The sequence below is a fragment of the Ovis aries genome, chromosome 6, assembly GCF_016772045.2.
Source record: "Ovis aries strain OAR_USU_Benz2616 breed Rambouillet chromosome 6, ARS-UI_Ramb_v3.0, whole genome shotgun sequence".
Classification (NCBI taxonomy): Eukaryota; Metazoa; Chordata; class Mammalia; order Artiodactyla; family Bovidae; genus Ovis; species Ovis aries.
Genome location: NC_056059.1, coordinates 17,528,082 through 17,541,846, shown reverse-complemented (window position 1 = coordinate 17,541,846; position 13,765 = coordinate 17,528,082). Strand labels below are relative to the sequence as shown.

Genomic DNA, 13,765 nt, shown 5'->3' with positions numbered 1-13,765 from the left:
ACATAAGGAGGTACTCCGGTACTCCTTTTATTGCTAACCATCACACTTAGAATCCACTTCTGGTAGAGGTGATGATAAATCTTCCTTACTATGAATTCGACCATCTAATTAAAAATCCACAGTGTTAACAGGATCTTCAGCCCCTGTGACATTACTGAGACAGCAGTAGCGGGGTAAGACAGAACCTGAGAAAACTCAAAAGGTAATTGTAAAGACTCATTTACGGCAGCTAAAGACCTTGCTTCCTAAAAGACATAACAACATGAATATGCCTGCAATTTAAAATGCAGTTCAAAATCACCTTAATCACATATTTCCATTTTAGGTCTATTTATACTGCTTTAATTTTCTGTTTCCCTTCATAATTACTTTCCCCTCAAAAATAATTGTAACAAGGCATAGACACAGTATGTAGTCCACTTATATGAATAGTAAATGACCAACCTAGATTAGGATGGTCTTTTCAAATAAGTATAACAGAACACACATCACATCCAGCTTCTCTGTCTGCTGTAATAATCACATTCACAAAAAATAAAACCATAAGATTATATTGAGTATATTGTACAAATATATAAAAGTATGTATTTTTATGCACCTCAAGATAGTTTTTTTTTCATGTCACATGACCTGATCTTGGGAAAGCTGACTGAAACTGTCCTCATAAACACTAGGGCAAACAACAGATATTAGTAACCTTGAGAAACGGCATACCAAAAATAGTGGAGTCATCTTAAGATGATTAAGGTACTCCAGGAAGAGGGGAGCAGACAGAGGAAGAACATGCTTCTCATAGGCATTTACTGTCCCCCTTTCAAATAAGTCATTCCCTCCCATGCAATGACTTATGGTTTTCAGAAGGTGCAATCAGGTAGTTTCATGTACATGGCGCTTTCTTCCTCACCTCCTCCTCCTCCAAGCTCCCATTCACCCTTTTAAGATTCATCTCAAGTGTCATGTAGGACTCTTCTCTGAGAGCTTCCCACCATAATCTGACTCCTCCCAGGGGCCATGATGAGTTGTGTCCCTGGGCCCCATACCACAGGGCTGTCAGCACTGCCTGAATCTCAGCTCATCTCTGCCACCCAGCACATGCCTAGCACGTGCTCAGAACATCCAACTGTGGCCTGACATGTCAGACTAATGTTGCTTTTGTGAAATCACCTGTACTATATTCTAGGAATACACCTGTGCTTCAAGAGAACTTACATTTATGGTAGACAAAAAGACTACGGAGTTTGGATATATTTGTGTTAGTTTACACAAAAACAAACAAAATTTCATGTGTAGTAAATAAACTTTTCATGAAAACCATAAATAGGACTGGGGTTTTAAGCACTACATTTAGAAGCTTCAATAATACAAATATAACAATACACCTAAGAATATATGTTCACTGTTGATTTATGAAAGCCAGTTACAAAATGAAACATAAAAACAAATTGAAGCTATATAATCTGTGATGCCTTAGGGCATTTTAATATTAAATATTGAGATGTATATTTAATATGATCTCAGTGAGCATTAGGATAGTATTCTGACAAAGAAAAGCTAAGATACAGAGCATATATCTTATTTAGACTGTATTCTTGTACTCCTAAGAATACTCTGTAATATCTTTAGCTAAAATTGATACCACTTGATTGACTTCTGTTTGCTTTAGTAATTACCAGGCTTATTTTGATTATTATAAAAATTTTAAGTTACAAAGCTGGGATTCCCCTTCATTCAAAGAGATCCTAAAAATCAAACTGTGCAAACAATTTCCTTAAAAAGTTGTGCCAAGGAAAATCTTTAAAGGTAAATTCACATTACACTAGTCTTCCTTAAAAACTACTTCCTATCTCTCCACATGGAGAGAAGGGTAGAGAGAGAAAAAGAACATATGTTTCTTTTATCTCTTTTTACAAGTGGCAACTCACTCTTCAAGGATCAGAAACAGAAACTTCATTCAAAGACATGATATCACTTGTATGTAGAATCTAAAATACAACACAAATGAACATATCTATGAAACAGAAGTAAACTCACAGGCATACGGAACTTTGGTTGCTAAGGTGGGTGGGGTGGGGAAGGAAAGGATTGGGTATTTGGGACAGATGCAAACTATTATATAGAGGATGGATAAACAACCAGTTCCTATTGTACAGAACAGGGAACTATATTCAGTATCCTGTGATAAACCATAATGGAAAAGAATATGCACACACACACACATACATACAACTGAATCACTTTGCTGTACAACAGAAATTAACACTGTAAGTCAACTATACTTCAATAACATAAAAAGAAAAGAAAAAAAAGACATTCAACATGCAACACTTAATCTATGTAAATTCTCAGCACAGCAAAGCTCTCCCAGGGGGTCAAAGAAGGAAGACCATTCTTCCCTACAGGCCAACCACATCCAGATGAGACCCAGGACAGGGTTAAAGGAGTATACTTTAGGACTGAAACCCTTTAGCTGGGGGATTGATCTTCCCACTTAAAGGGCATCACAAAGGCTCTATCCAGAAAATACTAATTACAGTCCAGAGAACAGAAGCCCAGTTCTGAGAGGAAACTCTTCAACTAAAGCTGTCTTCCTAAGGAGGCCCTGGCAGACTGGGCTGGTCTGTCTGGAGGAAGGAAATGGCACAGACTGTGCAGTCTGGGGGACTTGGGTGTTCCTTGCAGCTTAGCCACTACACAGCCCCAGACAAGTTACCTAACCTCTTGACTCTTCAATTTCCCTCATCTGTAAAATGCAACAATACTGTTTATGTCACAGGATTATCCTAAGGACTAGAAAACAACACACAAAGCATTTAAGACAGTTCTTGATGACTGGCATGCGGCAGTTACTAAAGCAAACAAGACACAGTCCAGGAGAGTCGAAGAAGCTGCTGCTCCCAAGTCACAAACAGCAGGACTGTTACCTCCGATGTCATACTTGTATCCAATGAGGAAGCTCCAAATCCTGACCAGTAGGGACTTTTTCTTCCATGTTACAGGAGACAGTGTGTCCCCAGTATCTCTGTGCCTCATGATATGGGATGTATGACCTCACACTTGTGGCCCCACAGGATCATCCACAGCAGTGGCCACACGTTAATTTACATGCTGATTCACGGCTTCGCCATTCTTAAAAAGGACGACTGTGTCTAATAGGAAGACTGTCCTAGCTGGCACTTGAATGCTAGCCTCACAAGAAACATGAAAATGATCTTCAAATTTTTAAATTAAGAACTTAAGTGATCAAAAACATTCCCTCTATAAAATATGATACAACTGATATCACTTACAATATTCTTTCTCAGAAGTAGTTTTTGCTGTATCAAGACAAGAACAAGATGTTCAAACTAAAAGTAATAAAAGAACTGGAAATAAAAATGAGGTGCTTACTGCAAGGAGATCCAACCAGTCCATCCTAAAGGAGACCAGTCTTGGGTGTTCTTTGGAAGGACTGATGCTAAAGCTGAAACTCCAATACTTTGGCCACCTCATGCGAAGAGTTGACTCATTGGAAAAGACTCTGATGCTGGGAGGGATTGGGGGCAGGAGGAGAAGGGGACGACAGAGGATGAGATGACTGGATGGCATCACCGACTTGGTGGACATGAGTTTGGGTGAACTCCGGGAGTTGGTAATGGACAGGGAGGCCTGGCGTGCTGTGATTCATGGGGTCGCAAAGAGTCAGACATGACTGAGCGACTAAACTGAACTGAAAATTATGATAATACCTACTCCATCTAAATAAAACATATAATGGACATCAGGGTATGTTAATATGAAACAAAAAAGTGGATTTTTACTTAGTTCTAATTAGTCTGTGGCAAAACAGTCACATGAATACATTGTAATAAGTGTAAAATAACGTAATCCATTTTGAAAAGAAATCTGACAATATATATCAAAAGCCTTTATAATCTGTACTCAACAATTTTACTACTTTGAATCTATCCTATAAAAATAAGTCCTAAGTACAGGGAAAAAAAAAACCCTGTTATTATGCACAGTTCATTGCAGGATTATTTCCACTTATTAAAAAAAATAGCAAATGACTAAAAAGCAGGGAAAAAATGGTTAACTGTGACATTCACTCAATGAGTATTGCGTACCTATTAAAACTGATACATAGAAACACTATGCCGTAACAGAAAAACACGTATTGTACATAAGAGCAAGGAGCATGGTACAAAAGTGTATGTATATACACACCCAACCACCTACCCTCAAACACACATCCAAGTAAAAATGGAAAAATATGCACAGAAAATATACTGGAAGAGAGTTAACTAGTTATTAATAATAATCATCTCATCATTATTTACATAATGAGACTGCAGGCTTTAAAAACAATCTTTTCACCAACATTTTAATGATAAGGATTTTTTTGATGAAAAAATCTTACTTAAAAATGTCATTAGCATATAGCCAAAAAATTATGACAGTGCAATTTTCAAAATGAAATATAACCATGAAGTCTTTATTATAAAGTTCATTAACTTTCAAAAGTAGAAAACAATGCCAGCATTAGTTACACTCTACAGCACATTTCCCTTACGAGAGTAACACAGGGAGAAAACGAGTGAGAAGAGAGAGCCGTCGGTGTGCAGAAGGCGCTTACATAATTGTCTCTTGCAGACCAGCCTGGATAGAGCTGCATATGTAGCTGTCTTTCCTTCCGCGCTAATTCATAATATTTAGCCTGCTCTTCACGAGAGAGGGCATGCCACTGAAAAACAAAGGAGAAGGAGGGGAGGAAAATCAAGTAAAAGCAAAATAGCGATAGTATTATATATTTCATATTTCAGACAGTGGAGAATGAAAATGTTAAGAATGTAATCTTTGACTTTTAAATGGCAGACTTGACCACGTGTTGCAGAAATCCATCTGGAGTTTGGTGGCTGCAATGAGATTCCAACTTTTGTTTTCCTGTCCTGCTCTCACATTACATGAGACCTGTCCAAGTATCCAAAATGAAATGGCCTCTTGCCCAGCCTTTCTCTCCTCCAGGGCCAGTTAAAGAGAGTGTTCACCAGTAAGCTTCAGCACCCAACTTACCCCTTTTTCATAGTTTGTGGCATATTCTGCCATTGAGTCCAAGTGCTATTTATTAATGCCAACTTTCCACAGGTCTTTTCCACACAGATATCTCCTCACCTCACATGCACTCTCCCACTCTGTCATATAAGGAATCTGAAACCTTCATCATATGATCCTGTCTATAAAGCAAGACATCAAAAGTCAGTCTGTCTCCATCTCTTCACCCTCCCCTCACACTTATAGAAACACCGACTGTCCGCAGGGAGAGCACAGATAGCACGGTATAATCGCCACGCACACTTTGTGTTTGGTCTTCTGATGGAAAACAAGGAGCATGGCCTAAATTTATTTTGACATCTACACTTTCAGACTGAAGGATCTAATTTGGAGAATGTAGCACTTGACACCTTGCAAATTTTTCATTCCCCTTTAGGTAACAGATATTTATAGATCATACAGAGCAAAACAGCAAGGCACTGTTTGGGATTTTAAGCAGCCTGAACCCTGTACGGAATAACTGACTGGTTCAAGATCAAAAAAGGAGTACAGCAGGGCTGTCTGCTGTCACCCTGTTTGCTTAAACCATACACCGAGCACATCATGAGAAACGCTGGGCTGGATGAGTTACAAGCTGGAATCAAGATAGGCAGGAGAAGCATCAACAACCTCAGATATCTGGATGATATCATTCTAATGGCAGAAAGCGAAGAGGAACTAAGAGCCTCTTGATGAGGGTGAAGGAGTCAAAGAGCTAGCTTAAAACTAAATATAAAAAAAAAACAACAACAACTAAGATCATAGCATCCAGCCCCATTACTGTGTGGCAGATAGAAGGGGAAAAGGTGGAAATAGTGACAGATTTCCTGATCTAGGTCTCCAAAAATCACTGCGGACAGTGACTACAGTCATGAAGTCAGAAGACGATGGCTTCTTGGCAGGAAAGCGATGACAAACCTAGACAGGGTGTTGAAAAGCAGAGACGTTACTCTGCCAACCAAGTCCGTATAGTCAAGGCTATAGTCTTTCCAATGGTCAAAAATGGTTGTGAAAGCTGGACCATAAAGAAGGCAGTTCAGTTGCTCAGTTGTGTCCGACTCTTTGTGACCCCATGGATTGCAGCATGCCAGGCTTCCCTGTGCATCACCAATTCTTGGAGCTTGCTCAAATTCATGTCTATCAAGTCGGTGATGCCATCCAACCATCTCATCCTCTGTCATCCCCTTCTCCTGCCTTCAGTCTTTCCCAGCATCAGGGTCTTTTCCAATGAGTCAGTTTTTCTCATCAGGTGGCCAAAGTATTAGAGTTTCAACTTCAACATCAGTCCTTCCAATGAATATTCAGGGCTGATTTCCTTTAGGATGGACTGGTTGGATCTCCTTGCAGTCCAAGGGATTCTCAAGAGTCTTCTCCAACACCACAGTTCAAAAGCATCAATTCTTCAATGCTCAGCTTTCTGTATAGTTCAACTCTCACAACCATATATGACTACTGGATAAACCATAGCTTTGATTAGACAGATCTTTGTTGGCAAAGTAATGTCTCTGCTTTTTAATATGCTGTCTAGTCTAGGTTTTGAAGGAAATGGCAACCCACTCCAGTGTTCTTGCCTGGAGAATCCCAGGGATGGGGGAGCTTGGTGGGCTGCCATCTATGGGGTTCCACAGAGTCGGACACAACTGAAGCGACTTAGCAGCAGCAGCAGCAGCAGTCTAGGTTGGTCATAGCTTTTCTTCCAAGGAGCAAGCGTCTTTTAATTTCATGGCTGCAGTCACCATCTGCAGTGATTTTGGAGCCCAAAAAATCAAAGTCTCTCACTGTTTCCACTGTTTTCCCCATCCATTTGCCATGAATTGATAGGACCAGATGCCATGATCTTAGTTTTCTGAATGTTGAGCTTTAAGTCAACTTTTTCACTCTCCTCTTTCAAAGTTTCATCAAGAGGCTCTTTAGTTTTCTTCACTTTCTGCCATAAGGGTGGTGTCATCTGCCTATCTGAGGTTATTGATATTTCTCTTGGCAATCTTGATTCCAGCTTGTGCATCATCCAGCCTGGGATTTCACATGAGGTACTCTGCATATAAGTTAAATAAGCCAGGTGATGATACACAGCCTTGACGGACTGCTTTCCCTATTTGGAACCAGTATGTTGTTCCATGTCCAGTTAGTTCTAACTGTTGCTTCTTGACATGCATACAGATTTCTCAGGAGGCAGGTCAGGTGGTCTGGTATTCCTATCTCTTGAAGAATTTTCCACAGTTTGTTGTGATCTGCACAGTCAAAGGCTTTGGCATAGTCATAAAGCAGATGTTTTTCTGGAACTCCTTGCTTTTTCGATGATCCAATGGATGTTGGCAATTTGATCTCTGGTTCCTCTGCCTTTTCTAAAACCAGCTTCGACATCATGGAAGTTCATGGCTCATGCACTGTTGAAGCCTGGCTTGCAGAATTTTGGGCATTACTTTACTAGCATGTGAGATGAGTGCAATTGTGCGATAGTTTGAGCATTCTTTGGCATTGCCTTTCTTTGGGATTGGAATGAAAACTGGCCTGTTCCAGTCCTGTGGCCACTGCTGAGTTTTGCATATTTGCTGGCATATTGAGTGTAGCACTTTCACAGCATCATCTTTCAGGATTTGATATAGCTCAATTGAAATTCCATCACTTCCACTAGCTTTGTTCGTAATGATGCTTCCTAAAGGCCCACTTGACTTTGCATTCCAGGATGACTGGCTCTAGGTGAGTGATCACACCATTGTGGTTATTTGGGTCATGAAGATCTTTTTTGTATAGTTCTTTTGTGTATTCTTGCCACCTCTTAATATCTTCTGCTTCTGTTAGGTCCATACCATTTCTGTCCTTTATTGTGCCCATCTTTGCATGAAGTGTTTCCTTGTTATCTCTAATTTTCTTGAAGAGATCTTTAGTCTTTTCATTCTGTTGTTTTCCTCTATCGCTTTGCACTGATCGCTGAGGAAGGCTTTCTTATCTCTCCTAGCTATTCTTTGGAACTCTGCATTCAAATGGGTCTATCTTTCCTTTTCTCCTTTGCCTTTAGCTTCTCTTCTTTTCTCAGCTATTTGTAAGGCCTCCTCAGACAACCATTTTGCCGTTTTGCATTTCTTTCTCTTGGGGATGGTCTTGATCACTGCCTCCTATACAATGTCGTGAATCTCTGTCCATAGTTCTTCAGGCACTCTATCAGATCTAATCCCTTTAATCTATTTGTCACTTGCACTGTATAATCATAAGGGATTTGATTCAGGTCATACCTGAATGGTCCAGTGGTTTTCCCTACTTTCTTCAATTTAAGTCTGAATTTGGCAATAAGTTCATGATCTAAGCCACAGTCAGCTCCTCGTCTTGTTTTTGCTGATTTTATAGAGCTTCTCCCTCTTTGGCTGCAAAGAACATAATCAGTCTGATTCCAGTGTTGACCATCTGCTGATGTCCTTGTGTAGAGTCTTCTCTTGTGTTGTTGGAAGAGGGTGTTTGCTATGCCCAGTGTGTTCTCCTGGCAAAACTCTGTCAGCCTTCGCTCTGCTTCATTCCGTACTCCAAGGGCAATTTTGCCTGTTACTCCAGGTGTCTCTTGATCTCCTACTTTTGCATTCCAGTCCCCTATAATGAAAAGGACATCTTTTTTTGGGTGTTATTTCTAGAAGGTCTTATAGGTCTTCATAGAACCATTCAAATTGAGCTTCTTCAGCATTACTGGTCGGGGCATAGACTTGGATTACTGTGATATTGAATGGTTTGCCTTGGAAACGAATAGAGATCATTCTGTCGTTTTCGAGACTGCACCCAAGAATTGCATTTCAGACTCTTTTGTTGATTATGAGGGCTACTCCATTTCTTCTAAGAAGAAAAAAGGTGGCAGAATGTCAAAGAATTGATGCCTTTGAACTGTGGTGCTGGAGAAGACTCCTGAGAGTCCCTTGGACAGAAAGGAGATCAAAGCAGTCAATCTTAAGGGAAATCAACCCAGAATATTCACTGGAAGGACAGATGCTGAAGCTCCACTATTTTGGTTATCTGATGTGAAGAGCTGAGTCACTGAGAAAGTCCCTGATGCTGAGAAAGATTGAGGGCAGAAGGAGAAGAGGATGTCAGAGGATGAGATGGCTGGATGGCATCACAAATTTTCGGAGATGGTGAGGGACAGGGAGGCCTGGTGCGCTGTAGTCCATGGGGTCACAAACTGCATGACTGAACAACAACACTGGCACTTTGTGTGTTTACATAAAACTTACCCCAGGCCCCCAGTAGCAGTTTCCCAGTGCGTTCTCCTACTTTCCAAATGCCAGGGTCTGTTGTCAGCAACTCCCAGAGAACTGGCTGCACTCTGGGGGACCCACTGGCTGGAGGTGACGGCACAGGGGCAGTGGCTGTAGGAGGCATGGGCCAGAGCCCACACCACTCGCACCTGCACACACGTGTGCCTGCACACAGTCTGGATGAGTCCCGCTTCCACTCCAGCGCTCCCAATTCTAGGGTGTACTGCTTCCATTTCACTTCCTGTTAAAGGCTGGGTGGTTCTTTCTCATTCATGTCTACTGTGCATATTGATTTTAATTACTTTCTTCTTGCTTTTTATTAAATGATGGAAAGAATGGTATGACTGGACTGGAGAAAGGAAGGAGAGGTGAGAGAGAGAGCAAGAAGTGAGCGGTGAGCAAGAGGAGGCTGTGCTCGATGACCGTGGTCCAGTGGTCAGGACACAGTCCCTATAGCACAAAGGGGATGTGCCTCCTCAAGGACACAAACACCTGCTGCCCTTGCCCCTGGAAAGGAGGGGACCTCACCTCAAAGAGAGCACTAAAGTGCCTGTGGCCTCATCCCAGCCTCCGGTCCAGAGGTGGTGGGACCCACAGGCAGGGCAATGGATTCCACTCCCTTCCAACCGCCCCCTGAAGGCCAGAGCCTCTAAGTTGATAGCTCAATGATTTAATTGCTTGAGAAGTGCAAAGTGTAAAGTCAGGAACCATGACACTCAGCGGAACTTAGCCTGAGCCTAGAGGCAAATCAAATAATATACTTTTCTTTTAAAAAAAAAACAATGGGGGAGGGAGGGCAGATAGGGAGGTGACAGAAAAAATACAAAACCTGAAAGAAGTTACCTGAGACACAATTCTTTGTACCAGCAGAGTAATCACAATTAGTCAAGTTGAGCCTAAGAAGGCATGTCTGGGGAGCAGTGGAAGCTGAGGCAGGAAAAGTCACACTGCCTCTGTCCACTGAAAGTGAAAGTGAAAGTCACTCAGTTGTGTCCAACTCTCTGTGACCCCATGGACTATACAGTCCATGAATTCTCCAGGCCAGGATACTGGAGTGGGTAGCCAGCCATTCCCTTCTCCAGGGGATCTTCCCAACCCAGGTCTCCTGCACTGCAGGCAGAGTCTTTACCAGCTGAGCCACCAGGGAAGCCACTTTTCTAACCATGAGGTTCTGACCTAGAGCCCTTCACGGGGAGAAAAAGCCACACCAGGCACAGTGGAAGAGATCAGCCTACCTTGGGGGAAAAAAAAAAAAGACTCATCATTAGTATTTAGATAGTTCTGGTGCTAACATGATTGGCAAGAGGCAAAGCATTATCAAAAAGGAACAAAAAGAAGACTAAGAAGAAAAAAGAAGTCTTACTTTGTAAATCTGTTCATTCATTTGATCAATAATCTCTCATACTACTGCAATATGTCAGTGTTACTGCTACTGCTAAGTCACTTCAGTCGTGTCCGACTCTATGTGACCCTGCAGACAGCAGCCCACCAGGCTCCCCCGTCCCTGGGATTCTCCAGGCAAGAACACTGGAGTGGGTTGCCATTTCCTTCTCCAATGCATGAAAGTGAAAAGTGAAAGTGAAGTCGCTCAGTCATGTCCAACCCTCAGCGACCCCATGGACTGCAGCCTACCAGGCTCCTCCGTCCATGGGATTTTCCAGGCAAGAGTACTGGAGTGGGGTGCCATTGCCTTCTCCAAATATGTCAGTATAGAGATATATTTTATCTGGACTAGTAAATAAAACTTATCTCCCAAAATACGTATGGATGTTGGGTCTTCCACCCAAACAACCGGTTAAACAAGCAGGAATTTTTCAGTTACAGCAGGAAATTTAGGTTGACAAGACCCCAGCTAATAAAACTGAGCAAAATTCAAAGTTAAAAAACCACAAACTAAACTGTTTACCCACCTTTTCAACTGCTTTTAGCTCCTAGAGATTTATAATTCACGAACTCAACTCACAAATGAAGCATCATTTACTAGAGTAAAACAGTTAAGTAAAATTATGATATATTAAAGTTTTATGCTAAAAACAAAAGCAAAGTCTGATTCAAAGCTAGAAAGATGATCTTAACAGGCATTTCTGAAACACATATTGACTAAAAGCGTTTTTCCATCTCTTTTGCTTACTGAAAGATTCATCAAGTTGTTGGGAAAATACCCATTTGAAGTTCCAAGATTTAGAAATTCTGACAATAAATATGCAATAAATAGACTTCCTTTAATAGTCTAGAAGGTCTGAAAAAGAAAAACCTTAAAATAATATTTATGTTATTATTATTTATAGTATGAAGAAGAAAACTTGAGTCATTCATATGAATGAACATTTCTATGTTAGAGATAAAGGTGAGTAAAAATCAAAAGATAAAATGTTCCAGGATGAATTTCAAATCCATTATTAAGAATTCTAATTATCCTAGTGTAAAACTTCATGATTTTAAAGCTAGGAACTTTAAAGAACTAGCAAGAACTATCCTGCCAGAGGGGAGTTATGAAAGGATAGAAAACCTGATCTTAATCAAAGATCTCAGAGTCCTATAAATAGAAACAGGTGTCCAAATCAAAGACAGAGAGAGACCCTAAATGAGAACCATCCTTTAGGACACATGCTCTGATCTGGGGATTGTTAAGGGAGCTGAGAAAGTAGCAACTGTTGGAAATGTGCATTAAAAATAGGAAGCATACGTCCATATCATATCCTTAACTCTCTTGAGCAGGAAAATAATTCCCACTGGAGGACCATGGACCTTTAACTTGGGGGAAAGAAAAAAAAAATAAGAGTTTTACACAAGCTGAAAAAAGAACCCTTCTTTTCCTCTAATTTCTTCTTTTGAAGGGTCAGGGGGAAAAAAAATGATGGGAATCACTCATCTGCTATGATCTGGCTTTGAAAATCATTGTAATTATTGTTATTAAGTGTTTAAGAATCCACAGGGAGATAGAGTATTGTACACAGGGCACCAAAAGAGCTATAATCTACCACCACATCCTACCCCCGAAACCTGGGGTCTTGAAGATTGGAAATAGCTGTGTTTTTATGCCATCCAACAGGAATCTATAATTCAACAATGCCTGCTCTCCGCCATCTGCTTTCCTCACATGGACTGGAAATCTCCTAATGTTCTCTGTCATGGATGCTGAAATGTATGAGGTTTTTAACAAACACGATGAAAATGATCATCAGCAGCAGCTAAAACATGACCTTTAAGTTCCACAAAGCTTGTCAAGACCTTCCTTCTCCTGAATGTTCATTTGCAAACCATGAATTTCTTGAGAGTTTGCAAAAACAAATACACAAGATCATATTTTAAGAAGTCACTACACATATATGAGGAGCATCATACAAGTTAAACTGAAGCATTTCTAAAACTTCAATGGAATTATAGTAAAATGCAATTTCAATGAGAAAAATTCCAATTTTCTTCACCACCCTTCAGATACCCAACTAAACCCATTTCAACCCTGAGAAAAGTACTGGGACGGACTGACTCGTTTCTGGGCTGGTGGCTGGACAAAGAAATCTAAGAGTGTCTATTCTAGTTACAAGTCTAGTGCCTGGAACATGACAGGTACTCAGAAAAATATCTCCGCATGGGTGAAAGAAGCAACAACATCAACAGAAAGGGAGGGCAATCGAGAAACCTGGCCCATGTACACCTGGAGAATTAGAGAACAATGCTTCCAGAATTAAGACTTCTCCGGCCCACACCAATTCTTCTATGTAAAGCTTTAAGGCAGAATGATCTGCTTACGTCTTGGAAGGAGCAGCCACTGCTGACTGCCAGGGTTTATCCAGAAACATGGCTGGCCCCAGAGGGCTTGCTGTAGCTCCCTGCTTTCTTGCTTCAGAGTCTGCACACACACAGACACACACAGACAGACACACACACACACACACACACACACACACACACACACACACTGCTTCGTGTGGGGAGAGTCCACCTCACCCCCTTCATCAGGGGTTAACCCCCACTCATCTCTCAACTACTTTCTCAGGAGGCCATTCCCTAGCCCCGCCCCACCTCCATTATTCTCTGATTCTTGCTCTTCATATTGACAGTATTTATCACAATTTTAATTATATATATAATAAGGAATTATTTCATATCAGTATCCTGTCACAAAACTTCAAGATCTGTGAAGACGAAGGCTATATCTATTTCACTCCGCAATAATTACGTAATGCCTACTACACTGCCTGGCACATAAAAGACACTCAAGATATACTCATTTAAAGTATAATAATAGGAAAATAGTTATCATTTACAGGAAATGTTCCAAGTGCCAGATACAATCTCAGTTGTTGATACAATGCATTATATCATTCCTGCTAAAGGTTGTCAAGCGCTCTCTGTTACTACCCGAGTGACTGGTGACTATACAGATGACTCTATGACTACCTGATGTGTTTAAGTGCATTTGGGCAGCTGTTAACGAACCAGTTCCACGGTTACCA

At 40.9% G+C, this 13,765-nt stretch overlaps 1 protein-coding gene across 13 annotated transcripts in view; it reads right to left on the bottom strand.

Moving 5' to 3' along the window:
* Window positions 1-13,765, bottom strand: part of LEF1 (lymphoid enhancer binding factor 1) — a 122,295-nt gene that overhangs the window by 15,331 nt on the left and 93,199 nt on the right. For 10 of the 13 annotated variants that reach the window (XM_042251146.1, XM_042251148.1, XM_012179539.4 and 7 more), the window contains one exon: window positions 4,613-4,720. The exons of the other annotated variants lie outside the window; for them this stretch is intronic. In XM_042251146.1, coding sequence (XP_042107080.1) covers window positions 4,613-4,720 — 108 coding nt within the window. The remainder of the gene's footprint in view (window positions 1-4,612; window positions 4,721-13,765) is intronic. 13 annotated transcript variants of the gene reach the window in all.